Genomic DNA, 19,084 nt, shown 5'->3' with positions numbered 1-19,084 from the left:
GAGGGCTGTACAAGCAATGATCACATGCACGGCACAGCGGACACACCAGGAACCGCGGTGTTGGCCGTCGAATGGCGCTAGCTGCGCAGCATTTGTGCACCGCCGCCGTCAGTGTCAGCCAGTTTGCCGTGGCATACGGAGCTCCATCGCAGTCTTTAACACTGGTAGCATGCCGCGACAGCGTGGACGTGAACCGTATGTGCAGTTGACGGACTTTGAGCGAGGGCGTATAGTGGGCATACGGAAGGCCGGGTGGACGTACCGCCGAATTGCTCAACACGTGGGGCGCGCGGTCTCCACAGTACATCGATGTTGTCGCCAGTGGTCGGTGGAAGGTGCACGTGCCCGTCGACCTGGGACCGGACCGCAGCGACGCACGGATGCACGCCAAGACCGTAGGATCCTACGCAGTGCCGTAGGGGACCGCACCGCCACTTCCCAGCAAATTAGGGACACTGTTGCTCCTGGGGTATCGGCGAGGACCATTCGCAACCATCTCCATGAAGCTGGGCTACGGTCCCGCACACCGTTAGGCCGTCTTCCGCTCACGCCCCAACATCGTGCAGCCCGCCTATAGTGGTGTCGCGACAGGCGTGAATGGAGGGACGAATGGAGACGTGTCGTCTTCAGCGATGAGAGTCGCTTCTGCCTTGGTGCCAATGATGGTCGTATGCGTGTTTAGCGCCGTGCAGGTGAGCGCCACAATCAGGACTGCATACGACCGAGGCACACAGGGCCAACACCCGGCATCATGGTGTGGGGAGCGATCTCCTACACTGGCCGTACACCTCTGGTGATCGTCGAGGGGACACTGAATAGTGCACGGTACATCCAAACCGTCATCGAACCCATCGTTCTACCATTACTAGACCGGCAAGGGAACTTGTTGTTCCAACAGGACAATGCACGTCCGCATGTATCCTGTGCCACCCAATGTGCTCTAGAAGGTGTAAGTCAACTACCCTGGCCAGCAAGATCTCCGGACCTGTCCCCATTGAGCATGTTTGGGACTGGATGAAGCGTCGTCTCACGCGGTCTGCACGACCAGCACGAACGCTGGTCCAACTGAGGCGCCAGGTGCAAATGGCATGGCAAGCCGTTCCACAGGACTACATCCAGCATCTCTACGATCGTCTCCATGGGAGAATAGCAGCCTGCATTGCTGCGAAAGGTGGATATACACTGTACTAGTGCCGACATTGTGCATGCTCTGTTGCCTGTGTCTATGTGCCTGTGGTTCTGTCAGTGTGATCGTGTGATGTATCTGACCCCAGGAATGTGTCAATAAAGTTTCCCCTTCCTGGGACAATGAATTCACGGTGTTCTTATTTCAATTTCCAGGAGCGTAGAAGTAACATTTTTTCTAAAACCATTTAACATATTGCTCTGAAATTTGGACTACATATTCAGTGAATATTTCTCTACAAAATTAGAATTCCATGTTAAGAAATAGTTATTGGTTTTCGTTTTACACTTTTTTCAAACAGACGCTTATTTTACCTCTAAAATTTTGCACTTTCTGTTCCATAATTCTTGAGTTATACCATATTTTTTACAATTTGTTACAAAAACGAAGGAAAAGAAGTAAACAATATTGAGTATGAATTTCAATGATATACTGTAAGCAGTTTTTGAGAAAATGTTACTCAAGGATTAAAATTTTAAAGTTATGGTGAATGGCTTCCAAAGTTTTTTAATACATTCCTGCCCTATATGATGGATTATCAGCATCCTCTTCTTTTTCCAGTGTTAGTTTCCTTTTCACTGCTCTTTTCTCCCCGTTCGCTGCATGTTGTACGCTTTTGTCTCTTCTTCCTGTACCTCTTAGTCTTTCTTCATCAATTAGGCTCATTGTGGAAATGGTGTTGTGTCTTAGTTAGAAACCTAAACGTTTCTGCACATAACATTTCATAATGTTTCCTTCATTCTATGTTACCACTGCATCAAACACTTCAAAATGCAATATTTTTATCTGTACAAAAACTCGTTTGCGAATCCTAATCCAAATTAAAATATTTACACTTTCATTTGGATTTTGTGTTTTCCCATGTAAACGCTTTTCCAATAAACGTGGCTTAATTACATCAATTACAGAATTTGGCAAACTATTTTTATGGGCATATTCCTTTCCTGGTTGGTACTTAAACCATGAGTCATCACTTGTGGGGCACAGTGCATGTTGTGGGTGCTCATTTGTTGATACAGTATAAAAAATAATGCCCATACTGCTCATTTCATATGCTCAATGCTTCGTGTTTTTTGGTTAATTCCACACCCATAATACCTCTGCAATCTATCAATTGCTTCATCTGTCAATCTTCCTCTTTCTTCAAGGGTCATACCATCACTAAACTTCTGGGATCCTAATGTCTGCTTTAGTTTGTCCAAGCGAGCCCCTATACGCTTCTGCACATGTCCAATGCACTCCTGTTTTTTTTTAATGTGAATTTCTTTGCCATAAGGTTTGAGTTCCTCTACAAACTACATCCCTTAGAATGACCATCTGCTAGATAGTTAGTGTATCTTACATTATACCACTCCTGTGATCTGGAAAAAAATTGCTTTCACTCCCTCTACTTCCATCGCTCCACTCGAGCCGTGAAAATTTTCTTCACAACTTTCAATGTGTTCGTGGTTGGTACTGCCCTTACATCTACAATGTTTTTAGAGAATAGTAACATCAGTTATTTTGTAACTGTCTCCACTGGTAGCTGTCACAACTCCATTTAGAGATTTATGACCTCTATGTTGCCATGTTCCATCTAAAGCAACAGTTAAATCTCTACAACTCCCATTGTCTGTCACAGCTTCTTCAACTGCTTTCTTCATTGTTGCTTGAGCAATATCTTCAGCAGAATATCCAACCAATTCATTGTAAAATCCAAACTTGGTTGGCGATCTTGGCAAGTTCATAACTCCACATAACATTGTCCCTGCAGCACTGCCCTTGTCAATGCAACACAATCCATACACTAGCCTAACATTTATATCATACACCTTCTTTTCACTATTACCACTACAAGGAGTACTGTTAGAATTAGATAACGAAACTTCTGCAGCATGTTTGTTACACTTCAATAACATTTTAAATGCCAAAGTAACGTGTAAAGTTATTTTAAATTCCAGTCCTCTTTCCTTGCAAGCTTGGCATAATACATTATGTTTCAAAATACTAGAGAGCAACGGAATGTTAATTATTTCGTTCACATCATTACTGTCACTTTCACAGTTTTCAAATTTTTCTTTGCTGTCACAAAGTTCTATCACATTCATTCATTTGGAGCAGTTGGTGAAGCAGCATCTCCCTTCAAAACAACAAAAGATTTCTTCTTCCACTCATTGTGCCTTTTCTCAAACACTCGATTCCTGAAACGGAGCATATTGATATCCACAAACCAAATACGTAAAACAGGTATGAGCAAAATTCGTCAAATACGCAAAATTGAACAGCTAAACAACACAAAGCAAACTCCACAAGTCAACACGCATGGTATAGCGTTTATGTTTACCAATACGAACAGTCACTTGTCACAGAGATAAAGCCATACAAAGTTAGAAAACAAAACACTGTCTAATTCTGCAAAGATACCCTGCTTGCAGCCACCGAGCGGCCTTGTCAGAGGTGACACACCAAGTCGCTACAACTGTTCAGCGATAAAAAACACACTTAGAATTCACTTAGAAGAATGAAACTTCATTTGTTTTATTCAGAAAACTCCAAATAATTTTATAACGAAAAAACAAAAAAACGTTAATTTTGTTATTTTCATCGTTCCGGTTCCCCTTAAAGGCAGTTGAGTGCTCACAAAAATTACAGATGTTGCTCTTCTCCTACACCTACAGACCATTTTCTCCTATATAGTTTTATTCTTTTTGAGGTCGTTTTGCTGTATGAGTTATCATACATACTTCATACCAGAATTAGTTCTTCCTTCGTATTTGGGATAACACATTTAAAGTCATGAAAAGCAACCCATAAACTTCTGAAGCAGGATACACTCACTAATGCAGTCATAGTCACTTACAGGTCCACCAATAAATTAGAAATTTGTGGCAAGGTGTTATGGGACCAAATCGCTGAGGTCATTGATCCCTAAGCCTACACACTACGTTATCTAACTTAAACTAACTTGGACAACACACAACCATGCCCAAACTCCGATGGGGGGAGCCACATGGACCATGATAAGGCGCCTCAGGCAGGGTAGCTAAATTTGTAGACCACTAAGTTCAGGTGATGATGTGGATACATATGTTTTAAGGGTCTATGTGAACTCCACACTTCTGATGTGGTAGATCTCGACGCCATTCACTTCTTGTATGATTTCTGAAAACAGAAAGGTGAAAGCGTAATGTCTAACATGTCCTTCTTCACAAGTTGTCCTTCCAAGCATGGGAGACTGTATCTCGGAATTGTTGTATGATCTTCATGTTGAACGAGAATCCTAATCTTATTATTATTATTATTGAATGTCACTGAAGCAAAACATTTCTGGAAGAAATGATCCTAGCGAATGATTCTTTCATACACACACACACACACACACACACACACATATATATATATATATATATATTCTCGGTAGTACGAAAATTATATAACACACAGTTAGTGGTAAAGTAGCAGCATAATGTTTCAGATGAGGGTAAGCCCTGAACTGAGTCACCACAGTAGATCCTATTCCACTCCTTTTTTTAGTTCTTAAAACTGGTGGGTACGAGATCCTCCTACCACATCTGAATTTACGATCCCACATTCCTTAGATTTCCACTTCATCTTTGGTCTCTTGTTCCACCTAAACATTCCTTGAAATGGTGAATTGTTTAACAAATTTGTAGTAGAGTTAAGATAGCTTTTTTCACGAAAAGTTCGTGTTATTTCCTGTGCAGTCTTGAATGTCACCGTTTTCTGTTAGTAGTAGTATCATCCTATTACATCTTCTAACCTTTTCAGATTACTCTTCTGCACTTTGTGCAGTTTTCTGTGTTTAGGTTATGGCTGCTGCCCTCCAGCTAAACACCCAGTAAATGATAACCCCGCAAGAACAGGAGTTAGGAATGGGTAATTCCACTAGATGTCATAAATATTGGTATAACCCAAGACCTTTAACCTATCTTCTACTTCTTACCATTTTCAGCTTCAAGATCATTTTAGCTGCTGACAACGATGATTCGATTTTGTTTTGTAAACGTCCTGTACGTGTCTTGTTATTCTTCTGTAGTGTATGGTGAGCTGCATTCATAATTAGTCTGAAATCTTTCCCAACACCAAAGTTCAACTTGGCATGCATAGTTTTATCAACTTCAGTTGCTGCAGTATGTTACCCTATGTTCGTTCTTTTGCACATTTTCATGACCTCATCAGCTAAACTGTGTCCCTTGTAGGCCTCATACAGCAAATAAATGAGTAGTGGTGTATTTTGTAGCGATCCATTACTCTCTTCAAATACCTCCTGTAAAATTCGCCTCCATGGTCGGTTTGGAGACTGCCCGTCTAGTGATTTGTCCCCATCTGCTGCAGTAGTTCCAACAGCTGTGCAACATACTTAACAGTCTTTTTTGCTTTCACAGGTAGGTAGTTACTTTTGCAGTTTTGTTCCAGTTGAGCAGTGGCTATATCTATAGATGTGCAGTTCAGGTGGTAGCTTATCAAGAACACCGCTATCACTTCTGATTTGCTTCCTACCATTCGTGTTTTGCCACTTCACTGTCTAAGATTCATGTGGCCTGTTCTATACCAAATCATGAGTGTTCATGCCACTCTTGTGCGATCATACGAAGCTAAGCCACGTAATCAAAGCCTTGTACCTCAATGTATTATGATATGCTCTACGCGAAACACATCAGGTTTAGAGATTCTCCGTAATTCTTCTGTGTAAAAATTCCCAGCACTTCATTTAACTATGTCACCCTTTAAGATGTAAGCTGTTAGACTTGTTAGTTGCTCTTCTGAAACTAAGAAAAAAGAAAAAGTAAAATCCATTGACTAGTTTTGTAGGTTGGCCTTATCAAACTCTGTCATGTATTTTGAAATGTCTACCAAATCACCTATATTAAATTTCTGCTTGCATAGATCCACCATTTTAATGCAGCTGTATACTTTACTTAGAAGCTCACTGTCACAAACATCAGTCAGCTTCATTTCTAGCGTATGAGGTTTAGTTTGGTTGTACTGGTCGGCTATTTTTGGGAGAGCAGCTACCCATTTATAAGAACAAAAAAGTTTAAAATGCAGTCAGATATGATTTTTTGTCGTTCTGTTTAAACCTTCCATAATGGTCGCTGCCATGTGGGAGAATATCGAGTAGCGGTGTATTCTGTAGTTTTCCATCACTGTCTTGAAATACCTGTTGTAGATTTCGCCTCCATGGTCGGTCAGGAGATTGTCTGGGTAGCCATTTGTCCCTGGCTGTAACAATTGTTCAAAAACACATGTAATATACATCCCAGTCTTTGCTTTCACAGGTACAGTCCAGGCGAATTTGGCATATATATATATATATATATATATATATATATATATATATATATATATATATATATATATATATATACAACCATAAAAGAACATTCGAAACTTTTATTCACTAATAAATACCACCTTATATCTATGAAATGTGCCAGCCATAAATCAGCCAGTCCTCATATTATAACACTTCTATGCAGGAATGTAATGCATACTGGTTTGTGGAGATCCCAGACTACTTTCTCCTTAATTAGTCAAAAATGTATCTTTCCAAAGTGACTCATATTTCGTTTGTTGGAGTTGTATTCTCTGCAATGGCTGATGCTGTGAGCAATCCTAACCATTCTATTATTTCATTGAGGTCAACATGATATACAGGGTGTTACGAAAAGGTACGGCCAAACTTTGAGGAAACATTTTTTCACAAACGAAGAAAGAAAATATGGTATGTGGAAATGTGTCCGGAAACGCTTAATTTCCATGTTAGAGCTCATTTTATTACTTCTCTTCAAATCACATTAATCATGGAATGGAAACACACAGCAACAGAACGTACCAGCCTGACTTCAAACACTTTTTTACAGGAAATGTTCAAAATGTCCTCCGTTAGCGAGGATACATGCATCAACCCTTCGTCGCATGGACTCCCTGATGCACTGATGCAGCCCTGGAGAACGGCGTTTTGTATCACAGCCGTCCACAATACGAGCACGAAGAGTCTCTACATTTGGTACCGGGGTTGCGTAGACAAGAGCTTTCAAATGCCCCCATGAATGAAAGTCAAGAGGGTTGAGGTCAGGAGAGCGTGGAGCCATGGAATTGGCCTGCCTCTACCAATCCATCGGTCACCGAATCTGTTGTTGAGAAGCGTACGAACACTTCCACTGAAATGTGCAGGAGCTCCATCGTGCATGAACCACATGTTGTGTCGTACTTGTAAAGACACATGTTCTAGCAGCACAGGTAGAGTATCCCGTACGAAATCATGATAACGCGCTCCATTGAACGTAGATGGAAGAACATGGGGACCAATCAAGACATTACCAACAATGCCTGCCCAAACGTTCACAGAAAATCTGTGTTGAAGACGTGATTGCACAATTGCGGGCTGATTCTCGTCAGCCCATACATGTTGATTGTGAAAATTTACAATTTGATCACGTTGGAATGAAGCCTCATCCGTAAAGAGAACATTTGCACTGAAATGAGGATTGACACATTGTTGGATGAACCATTCGCAGAAGAGTACCCGTGGAGGCCAATCAGCTGTTGATAGTGCCTGCACACGCTGTACATGGTACGGAAACAACTGGTTCTGCCATAGCACTCTCCATACAGTGACGTGGTCAACGTTACCTTGTACAGCAGCAACTTCTCTGACGCTGACATTAGGGTTATCGCCAACTGCACGAAGAACTGCCTCGTCCATTGCATGTGTCCTCGTCGTTCTACGTCTTCCCCAGTCGCGAGTCATAGGCTGGAATGTTCCATGCTCTCTAAGACGCCGATAAATTGCTTCGAACGTCTTCCTGTCGGGAAACCTTCGTCTGGAAATCTGTCTCGATACAATCGTACCGCGCCACGGCTATTGCCCCGTGCTAATCCATACATCAAATGGGCATCTGCCAACTCCGCATTTGTAAACATTGCACTGACTGCAAAACCACGTTCGTGATGAACACTAACCAGTTGATGCTACGTACTGATGTGCTTGATGCTAGTACTGTAGAGCAATGAGTCGCATATCAACACAAGCACCGAAGTCAACATTACCTTCCTTCAATTGGCCAACTGGCAGTGAATCGAGGACGTACAGTACATACTGACGAAATTAAAATGAGTTCTAACATGGAAATTATGCGTTTCGGGACACATGTCCACATAACATCTTTTCTTTATTTGTGTGTGAGAAATGTTTCCTGAAAGTTTAGCCGTACCTTTTTGTAACACCCTGTATATACTCCAGAGGTCGTATGTTCATTCTCTTATACTGAATGTCAATCACTTCATTTGTGCTACGTGTATGAGGTAAGTCAGGTCTAATAATATTCTTGTGTTTCCTATTATTCAGGCTTTTTATTCGTCCATCTCAGGTGTTGTTTCGCCTAGGTAGATTAGATTAGCCACATGTAATATTTCAGCACGCTTGCATATATTTTTCCAGGTACTTGTCAGGGTTAGAATTTTTTTAAATATTAAGTCCATTAAACCATACTATTTGTAATTATTTATCCCAACCCGTGTTGTGTCCTTGGTTAAATGTATAGAACGCTTTCCCATTTTATTCAGTTTATCCCTGCTGACACCATACATTACATCTATTTCGCTAACACTGCCATGGGTGATATCACTGGTAACAGTATATCCTTGGTCTCCTTCATTTCCTCTATGGCCTCCATCTGTTGTGAGTGAGGGTCGTTTAAGTCTTTAGGTGTGGGTTTTGAGGTGTCTGATAGAGCAGTCGTAAATGCTAACGAATAACCTTGTGTGTCACAATGATCTTGTGTTTTGTTGAGATGCTTTTGCATTCTATAATGAATTAGAGATAGTACACAACTTATACAGTTTACAGATTTATCCATATTAATGGGATTTTCGTTTTGTATGTCTGAAACTCCTTTAGACTTGTCATTCTCTGGGTTTATTACATTGATTTAACTCAAGAACGCTGTCATGCTTCCTTCGTGAGCATTTCTGTCCTTAATATTTACAGCAGAAATTTGTTTCATATCTTCAAATAGTTCTTCGTTCTCTACAGTAACTGTTTCACGATGTGGCATATTTATTAAAAGCTGTAACACATAAATATTTTTTTGGATACTAGAATAAGCGTCAACGCACTTAATAATTCAAGGAAATTACGACGTGAAAGGACCTCCAAAAGGAAATAATAAATCATTATTGAGCGAACAAACGAGAACTGTCGAACTGGGCGCAAAATAAGAATAAAAAAGAAGTCATTGTGCTGCTAGAGCTTTCGTAACCTAGCGGTAGTGCAAAGTTACCCAGCCACTTGATAGCTTGATACGGCTGTAGTACTGCACTAGTTAAATCCAAGTCACAGAAGACAACAAACCAGACGATCAGTAACATATTAACGTAGAGTATATAATTCAACGATTTAGGCATTTTCCAAAGAAGCTTTCATCACTGGTAAAGCTGCTTATTAATACAAGTCGTAGAAAAGGACTGACAATAGTTATGGTAGGTAGCAGATGAATTACCAAGTGAGTTAATTAGTTGGTAGGTAGTAATCCCTCTAATACCAAAATACGTTACATGTGTGATACTTCATGCAGATGTTTCGTAATATATGAGTATGTCATCTTCCTGATTTTTGTAGACGCTTTGAAATTATCCAAATGACAAGATAAAAAAGTTGTGTGTGTAAAACAGAAGGCACATAGTTTCATAGGAAATATGTGGGTATTTAGTGCCATACACACACAAAGGTTAAAACATATGAATAAATTATTCTTTGCCCCATTTCCAGTATTTAGAGTCTGTGTGCTGAGAAATATGCTTCGGCATTTATGCAAAGATAATGTAATGAGGACTTTCCTCTTTCTTGCTCTGCTTGATTGCCACTGGGAATTAGGAGTGGCTTGAATTTCTAACGCGTATTTCGAAAAGTATTTCACAGCAGAGCCTCTGACACTTCATGGTAATACAAACGAGAACCACTGTATATGAATGTATCTTAGTTCCAAGTCATGGTAGTGCTATTGCAATCATATCTCCTTTTATACCTTGTCTTACATATTTACAATGTAGTTGATTATTGTCAATATAACAGCTGATAGGAACTATAAATACGTTTATTACAGGCTAAGAACCAAGGCATGAAGTTACTGGAACGAGAAATTAGAATCTTGCGCCTCATATCTCATCCAAACATTATTTACCTGGAGAAGGTCTACGAGACACCAAAGGTATTTATATAACTTAAAATTTACTATTGCAGTAATTACTGTGAGAGAAATCGATCCAGAAATTAAAGAATATATTGTATCCTGAGTCCATTAAACTTTGAATTTCTGTGTATAATAAATTCTAATGAAGATTTATGCAATTTTAAATAAACATAAAAAATCGAAATAATAAGATAAAAATAATTTCCAGTAGAGTAAATGTACTGTGTATTATACACTCCTGGAAATTGAAATAAGAACACCGTGAATTCATTGTCCCAGGAAGGGGAAACTTTATTGACACATTCCTGGGGTCAGATACATCACATGATGACACTGACAAAACCGCAGGCACATTGACACAGGCAACAGAGCATGCACAATGTCGGCACTAGTACAGTGTATATCCACCTTTCGATGCGATGCACGCTGCTATTCTCCCATGGAGACGATCGTAGAGATGCTGGATGTAGTCCTGTGGAACGGCTTGCCATGCCATTTCCACCTGGCGCCTCAGTTGGACCAGCGTTCGTGCTGGACGTGCAGACCACGTGAGACGACGCTTCATCCAGTCCCAAACATGCTCAATGGGGGACAGATCCGGAGATCTTGCTGGCCAGGGTAGTTGACTTACACCTTCTAGAGCACGTTGGGTGGCACGGGATAAAGGCGGACGTGCATTGTCCTGTTGGAACAGCAAGTTCCCTTGCCGGTCTAGGAATGGTAGAACGATGGTGTGTCTGCTGTGCCGTGCGTGTGATCATTGCTTGTACAGCCCTCTCGCAGTGTCCGGAGCAAGTATGGTGGGTCTGACACACCGGTGTCAATGTGTTCTTTTTTCCATTTCCAGGAGTGTATAATATGGAATGTTTTATGTAACTGAATGGCATTAGAGGTAACTTCTGTGTATAATTGTATTCATGTAGATATATGCAGATAGCTGTCCAAAACAGAATCTGAGAGATTTGTGCATTTGAGAGAGATTTGTCAGTAGTATGATCTCACCTTCCTAGCTATTAATAAGCCATAAAATCTTTCCTGTTGGTTCATATTTTATCCAGAAGGTGTGTAAGTTATGGTGTTCACTCAAGCTGATGTGTTATGTGAGAGAGTGACAGTATAGCTATGATTGCTGGCCTCAGTTCTCCCATGAATTCAATGTGTTATGGTTGTAATTACTTAGAATAATTTGATCTTTGCGTTTTACATCTTTTCCATAAAAACTGGGCTGACTGGAACGGTGTGAGAATGTTTCTTGTTTTTCCACTATATAGCTGTTTCAACTAGCGCAATAGTACTGAAGTGACAGGTGGCAGATAAACATGGGAAGGATTAATGACAATGATTCTGTAATCTGAAATGGCTTAGCTTTGTTATAGTGGGTGCTTGTTGGTAGCACCAACAGCAGAGGACAAAACGTAAGCTGAAATGTGAACTTAGGCCTTAGAAAGTCAATGTAACATGAATTTGTTAGGTAGAAAAGTAAGCCAACGTGGAACAGCTTGATATATATGTCATTACAAAGCACACTGCAAAATACTAAAAACAGAAATCAAAGTAAATGCCTAACTAGAAAAAGATACATTATTTAGAGAAATGAAGATAACATCAGATACGGCTATAATGAATCAAGAGACTCACAGAGCCAGTAAATCACACATCAGTAACAAATGTATGCGGTTTTGCAGAAAGGCTTAACATAACTGTTACAGAAAAGATGGGGTTGTAGAATTCAGTACATGCAACATGCTATTGCAAGAGAATTCAGTAATATGAATATTTCATTAAACCAGAAGATGTAATGTCCACCATAAAATCTTTATTAATAGAAATCTAGTGGTTATAATAAAATATCAGTGAAATTAATTAAAGAGTCTTTTGCTGAGTTTGTTAACACATAATGTTGTTTATGTAATCAGCTGCTTGTCGCAGGAGAACTTCTCAATTGTCGGAAATATGTTGAATTTAAGCCTCTATATGAGAAACAAGATAAATAAATGCCTTAAAACTTCTCTCCAGTTTCACTTTTACTACCATTCTCTAAAACTTTAAAAAAGTTAACATAAAAGTGACTTGTTAACAATCTGAATACAAATAATCTATTGCCAAAGTCACTGACTGAATTTCTAAAGATTTCCAATATTGACAAAGCTGTATACACATACAACGTATTGTGCTTAATTCATTAGACAATAAAATTACAGGCTACTGGTATACTCTATGATCTACTAAAATCATTTAACTTAGTAAATCACAGAATCTTTTATGTAAGTTAGCATATTTTGGTGTTATAGGAAACACCACAGAATGGTTCATATCGTGTCTATGTGACAAGAAATAAAGGTGTCCCTAGTAAAGAGTCCTGTATGAAGCTACCCATTCCCATCAGACTCGGAACTAGTTATATATGGTGTCCTACAAGGCACAGTCTCAGGCCCTTTACTTCCTCTAGGGGTTACAACTTGATAAAAAAATTTAATTGGGATGAGTATACCACTCAGCTTCTAAAGCCCCCACACAATGTTGTAGTTATTAGGCATAGGTGATACAAAAATAAAAACTCTGGCATACATAGTTTACTTTCGTTCCATAATCTCAAAAGAGATCAGGTTTTTGGGTATCTTCCTTAGCAAAGCTAAATTTTTTGGAATCTAAAGGTGTTTAATAAAAACTATTTGTGGCACGAACTCAAAAACATCGTTGAGAGGCCTGTTCCATGCACTGGGGATGGTAATTACTGATTTCTTAATGAAATTTGCCATAAGTAACATAGCTTGCTTTCAGGTCAACAGCTTAGTTCGTGGAAATAGCACTAGGAACAAGAATAACTTTCACAAAAGTTTTAAATCATTTACTTTGGCCCAGGAATGTGATTAGTTATTCAAGATCACACATTTTTAATAACACACCAGCAGTCATAAAATGGCTACCTGTGAAGTTCAGTTTAATAGAACCCTGAAATATTTCATGGCGGCCAACTGCCAACTCCTACTCTATTGACAGATTTCCAAAGAGCTCTTCTGCTCTTTTTCAGTGTAGTGATGTGATCATTATAAAAGTGCACTGTGAACTGGTTATCTATTTGATGATGGATCACTGCAGTAACATAAGAGTTATTCAATGCACATATGTGTATTTTATAAGTTCGACAACAAGTTTCTTACTACCTTTTAAATGTAAATATGTTCAAAAAGTTTAGACTTAGTCCACATCTATGACGACCGTTTCTCAGAGTATCTGAGACAGGATGTCAGCATCTTGCTTTGTTTGTAAAAATGAATTATTTGTTCTTATTTTCTGACATGTTCTACATCTTTGATAATATTCTCACAACAGATTTACTGGAATCAAAAGTACATCCAAACTAATTTATAATTCTGTGTATCTCTTCTTCTACATCGCCTTTCTGTTTGAGGTACAGAATACTGTCCATTATTGAATGTTTTATCGTCCTTTATCTTCAGTCTGTATTCCATCTCTTTCATGGTACTTGGATGCTGAGAGATCACTTTGTGATGTTTGTATAATAGTGCAGCTCATTTCCTCCAAACCTCTTCAGTCAAGTGTGCCTATCATATAGTCCCTATGTTGATTCCTCACATGATAGTCTATCACTGGATGTATTCACTTCTTCCTCCTTTGTTTCCTTGCTTAGCTGCTCTACTGTAGGCTCCTTTTCAAAACATAAACTCACACTCTTAGATCCTTCATCCACTTCTGCTTCATTACCTTCAACAGTGCTTTATTAGTTCCCCAACTTTATTAGTTCCCCAACTATTTCAAAAGGAATCAGCACTCACTCTTTCATGGATTTGCTCCTGCCACCTACACCATTTGTGATCCTCACACAATTCACTGGTAGACTGGGTTATGTTCAACATTTTTTCACATAGTTTATGGAATAAAGCACACACCTCCTGTGTTTCGCAAAGCATAAACATTTACTCCTCACATCTTGCATTTAATCATAGGCAACAAGGTTTCTCTGGACGTTTTACCATTTTCTTCTGTTAGTGTCCTGTTACATCCCCACTGTCATCATGTTTGATAAGTTTAAGTCTGGTCGTTGTAGCCTCACTTTCGACTAGACCTCATCTGGCGTGTAGTTTAGTTTCTCAGAGTTCCCCTTCCCTCATTTTGTACTTCGTTACTTACTTCACTGCCTTCTGCCGTCTCATAATCTCTTGAATCCTTTTCTCTGTCCTGATGGTTGTAAAACTGATAAAAATTTCCACGAATCTTACATTGATGACTACTGAAACTTCTTCGGTATTGTGATAGCTCATTAAATTACATTTGTTTGTTCTTATTTCTCCTATAATTTTGCTTGTTTGTATTCCTGTGCTAAAATGGATTCTAACTGCTCCAGCACCACAGTAAATGTGTCTCCTTTATCAGATTCCCAGATAAGTTTTCTTGCATTCTCTTAGATAATCTTCTCCTTATTACACATTTCATTGTGTCATCATTTAGTAGTTGCTCTAAGGTCTCAATCAGTTCCCATAAATGATTAGAAAAATTTTTCAACGTACCCATTAATGTACTAAGAGATTTTTGATGTATAACTCTTCACGTATTGTAGACTCACAACTCATGGACCAGTATTTCTTCAGAAATTTCCACTTGAATTAAATGTAATTAACATGCTTTCTTTCTTCTTGACTCCCATGTGAACGCTTTTCCCTTCAGTCTGTACATTGTGAACAGACTTTTGTCTATCTGCCTGTAATCTCGAGAAAAAAGACCACACGTGGCGCATTCACTCCAGATCGCACGCCAGCGAGAAAGAAATATTCATAACATCCCTCATATCTCTTAAACCGCTCGACACGTCGAAATGAGACTTTGTCAAATGACAGCACCCAAGGAGGAGAGCGTTTTGTCAAATTGTTAATACACAGAACTTTTTTATCTATGGCGCTTTATCAGAAGTTATAGTTCTTATTTATTTTTTTCACTCCAGCTAATCAAACGAGGGTTTCTTATTGTGGAAATAAACATGAAATTTGTTCTCTTATATTGCTGCATACCGACACAGTGAGGTTTTCTGCAAGCTATTGATCTCTCTGGTCGCCAATTGCTTGTTTAATGAGACAGAATTTTGTTGCAATAAGTGCTGCAAGGTGAGTTGTGGAAGCTATACTGTGTTTTGGCAAAAGAAGCACAGTTAAACATGTCAACAGGAGAAATGTAGCTATTACTCTTAAATTGTAATGCTTTCTCGAATGAGGAAAGGTTAACAATTCACACAAAAATAAATCGTCAATTCTGTTGCAATTTTGGTTGAGTCTTCATAACCCATCTATTTTGACAATGAACGACTGGAATGGAAATTCACTAAAGGATTTTAATTCTGTTCTTCATCTGAGCAATATTAAAACAAAGACGTGCATATGCTTCAGGCGCAGTGACGCGCACATGGCAGATGCTGGTTACCCACCTACGTCTTGCAAAACTAACAATGTGTAATTCTTGAATAGCATAGTTGTTGTTGAGAAAAGTAAACAACTGATCTACCGCACAACACGGTGTGGTGAACGTACTATTAGCAGCTGAGAACAAAGCTAATGACAGGAATATGGAAGCTAGCCAGGTGTGCCGTGTGTGGGGAAGAGTTCACGTCGTTCGAGAAACCATTGCCATTCCTTCTTTGTCAGCAATACATTTTAATAAGTTAAATATATCAGATCACCAGACTCTTCTAGGACACTCATATTTTCGGAGTAATACCGACTGCAGTCTTCATTTATGTAATTTACTGTGTAATTAATTTATCGCTGATGATACCATGTATGCAACCATTGAAATGCTTTTTATCTACCCAATTACAACATTGCCATTCATGGGGGTTTCTCGACTGTTCCTAGCTTACAGTGAAAATGTGATGCCGGCCAAGGTGGCCGAGCGGTTCTAGGCGCTTCAGTCCGGAACCGCGCGACTGCTACGGTCGCAGGTTCGATGACCTGACTCGGGCATGGATGTGTGTGATGTCCTTAGGTTACTTAGGTTTAAGTGATTCTAAGTTCTAGGGGACTGATGACCTCAGATTTTAAGTCCCCTAGTGCTCAGAGCCATTTTTTTTTAATGTGATGTCTGCATGAATGTACTTTAAAGTCTCTTATTACATTCAAATCAAGGTAATCACAGTGAAACTCATACACTTCAGATCTTGGACGCTTTTCAGTAGGAGCATGAAGGAGATACATCTATGGAAACTTTTCCACTTTTCGAATTGTTGTAATGGATCATACAGAAATATCAACATAGGTAGCACATGGAAATTCTTGTTTCACTACACAATATTTAAAATTTCCGGCCTTGCTTCTTGATCACATGATTTTATAATATTACTTCCTGACGAAATACACCTCGGGTGAACAGCCTGGTATGAGGGTCCTGTGCACACTCATACCAGGCTGTTCACCCGAGAGTTATTTAGTCATAAAATACGCCTGGAGAAATTGAAGAATCACATCATATTACATCCTATTTCACTATCATCGCAATGAATTGTTTGTCCCTTCTTTCGCGAACTGTCTGTCCCTTCTTGCAATTTGCAGAACTGTGGAAGAAGAAGATACAATCTCAGTGGCTAATAGCTCATCAGTCACTGAAATGTGCATTATGCTTGAGGATAGAATAACAACGAAATAAAACAGCAAAATTATGTAGATATAAATGATTGGAAAATTTAATAACATAATCAAAAAAGATCGAGAGCTTAGATGGTGGGAAACGAAACACTACTCAATGACAATAAAGTTCAGTGGTATGGCAATATTTTACGGACGATTAACACTACCACTGGCCACATGCGGGTTGACTACTGATCATATGGGACTGCTTTCCCGCTACCTGCCTCATACCTCCCGTAGTGCAAGCGGGACGCGTGGCGCGTGGCCCGAGGCGCTAGAAACTGTACCGGTAGGCTGAGCGCAAATCGAGACCTGCATAGCACGTGTGTGACGTGCCACGTACGTTCCGCAGGTGTCGAGCTGGTCCAACGCGTATTGAAACGCGCACGCATACTTTGCACGCACCGGTTGGCGACGCTCTGCGCTGGGAGAAGAGAAGCGCGCGCGCCCTGTAATTTTTCTGAAACGGTTTTACAGAAACTACTCAGTAAAAATGCTTGATTATTACCTTGCTTGTATCGTTATATGTCAGCTTCGTGCTGAAATACACACCATCTTGCTAATGGTCATACTTATTGTGATATACACCTTTTAGAAAGACGCTAAGCAAAATTCGAAAAGTTTGCAACGAAAAAGAGGGGTCGCTATGATTTTGCGTTTGGTGCGTATTACACGATATGTTGCTGCGCATGAAATTTAATTGACATGTTGAATTTTTCTTTACACCAGGGGGAAGGTCCCTATCTGCGTTCGATCTCCAGAAAATGGATCCAATGTAGCGCGCTCACTCCCGATCTTAGACTCGCGAGAATGAAATATTCACAATGTCTTTCATATCTCTTAAACTGCTCGAGACATCGAAATAAGATTTTAGCATATGGTAGCACACAAGAAGGATAGTATTTTGCCAATTCGTAAACACATGGGAATTAATTTTCTATGGTCATATATCAGTATTTATACTTCCTTTTTTTTATCGACTAATAACCATAGATGTTAAGTCTCATAGTGCTCAGAGCCTTTTATTTTTATCACTCCAATCACAGTAGTTTTAAGCGTTATTTACAGCTAGTGAAAGAAGTGTTTCCTAGTATGAAAATAAAGATGAAATTTCTTCTCTCATGTTACTCCAAACCGACACTGTGAGGTTTTTCGTAAGCTATTGAGCTCTCTGATTGCCAATGACTTGTTTAATGAGGCGCTCAGGCTCGGAATTCTATCGCAGTAGCTGCCGTAAGATGCGTTTGTGGAAATTAGGCTGTGTTTTGGCAAAGGAACTGCAATTAACCTGCCAACAAGAGAAATGTGGCCGTACCTCATAAATGATGATGCTTCTTCGAATAAGAAAAGGTTAACAATTCACACAAAAATAAATTGCCAAATCAGTTGGAATTTTGGTTCAACCACCGTAACCCGTCTTATTTTAACACAGAACGACTGGAATGGAAACTAACCAAACGATTTTATTCCTTCTCTTGATCTGAGAAGTATTAAAAAATGACGAGAGTTCCCTTCAGGCGGAAGATAGGCACATGCCAGATGCTGGTTACTCACTTACGGCTTGCTAAATTGCCAATGTGTGATTCACGAATAAAATAGTTGTTATTGAAAAAATAAACAATCGATCTGTCGCACAACACATTGGTCAGTGTATGATCAGCAGCTAAGAATAATGTGCGCGATATGAATGTGGAAGCTAGCCATGTGTGCCTTGTGAGCGGCACTTCAGATCGTTCGAAAACCATTGTCGTGAAAGTAGATCTGTCTTTGTCAGCAAAACATTTTAAAAAGTTATATATATCTAATCACCAGACAAATGGAAAAACTGGTAGAAGCCGACCTCGGGGAGGATCACTTTGGATACCATAGAAATATTGGAACTCATGAGGCAATACTGACCCTACGACTTAGCTTAGAAGCTAGATTAAGGAAAGGCAAACCTACGTTAGTAGCATTTGTAGACTTAGAGAAGGCTTTTGACAATGTTGACTGGAATACTCTCTTTCAGATTCTGAAGGTGGCAGGGGTAAATACAGGGAGCGAAGGGCTATTTACAACTTGTACAGAAACCA

At 39.6% G+C, this 19,084-nt stretch overlaps 1 protein-coding gene across 1 annotated transcript in view; it reads left to right on the top strand.

Annotated features, from left to right (window-relative positions):
• Positions 1-19,084, top strand: part of LOC126355456 (serine/threonine-protein kinase 33-like) — a 93,745-nt gene that overhangs the window by 13,339 nt on the left and 61,322 nt on the right. The window contains exon 3 of the mRNA XM_050005771.1: positions 10,294-10,398. Coding sequence (XP_049861728.1) covers positions 10,294-10,398 — 105 coding nt within the window. The remainder of the gene's footprint in view (positions 1-10,293; positions 10,399-19,084) is intronic.

The sequence above is a fragment of the Schistocerca gregaria genome, chromosome 3 (assembly GCF_023897955.1).
Source record: "Schistocerca gregaria isolate iqSchGreg1 chromosome 3, iqSchGreg1.2, whole genome shotgun sequence".
NCBI classification, from domain to species: Eukaryota; Metazoa; Arthropoda; class Insecta; order Orthoptera; family Acrididae; genus Schistocerca; species Schistocerca gregaria.
Note: the sequence above shows the minus strand (reverse complement) of the source record. Positions and strands in the feature narration are given on the sequence as shown.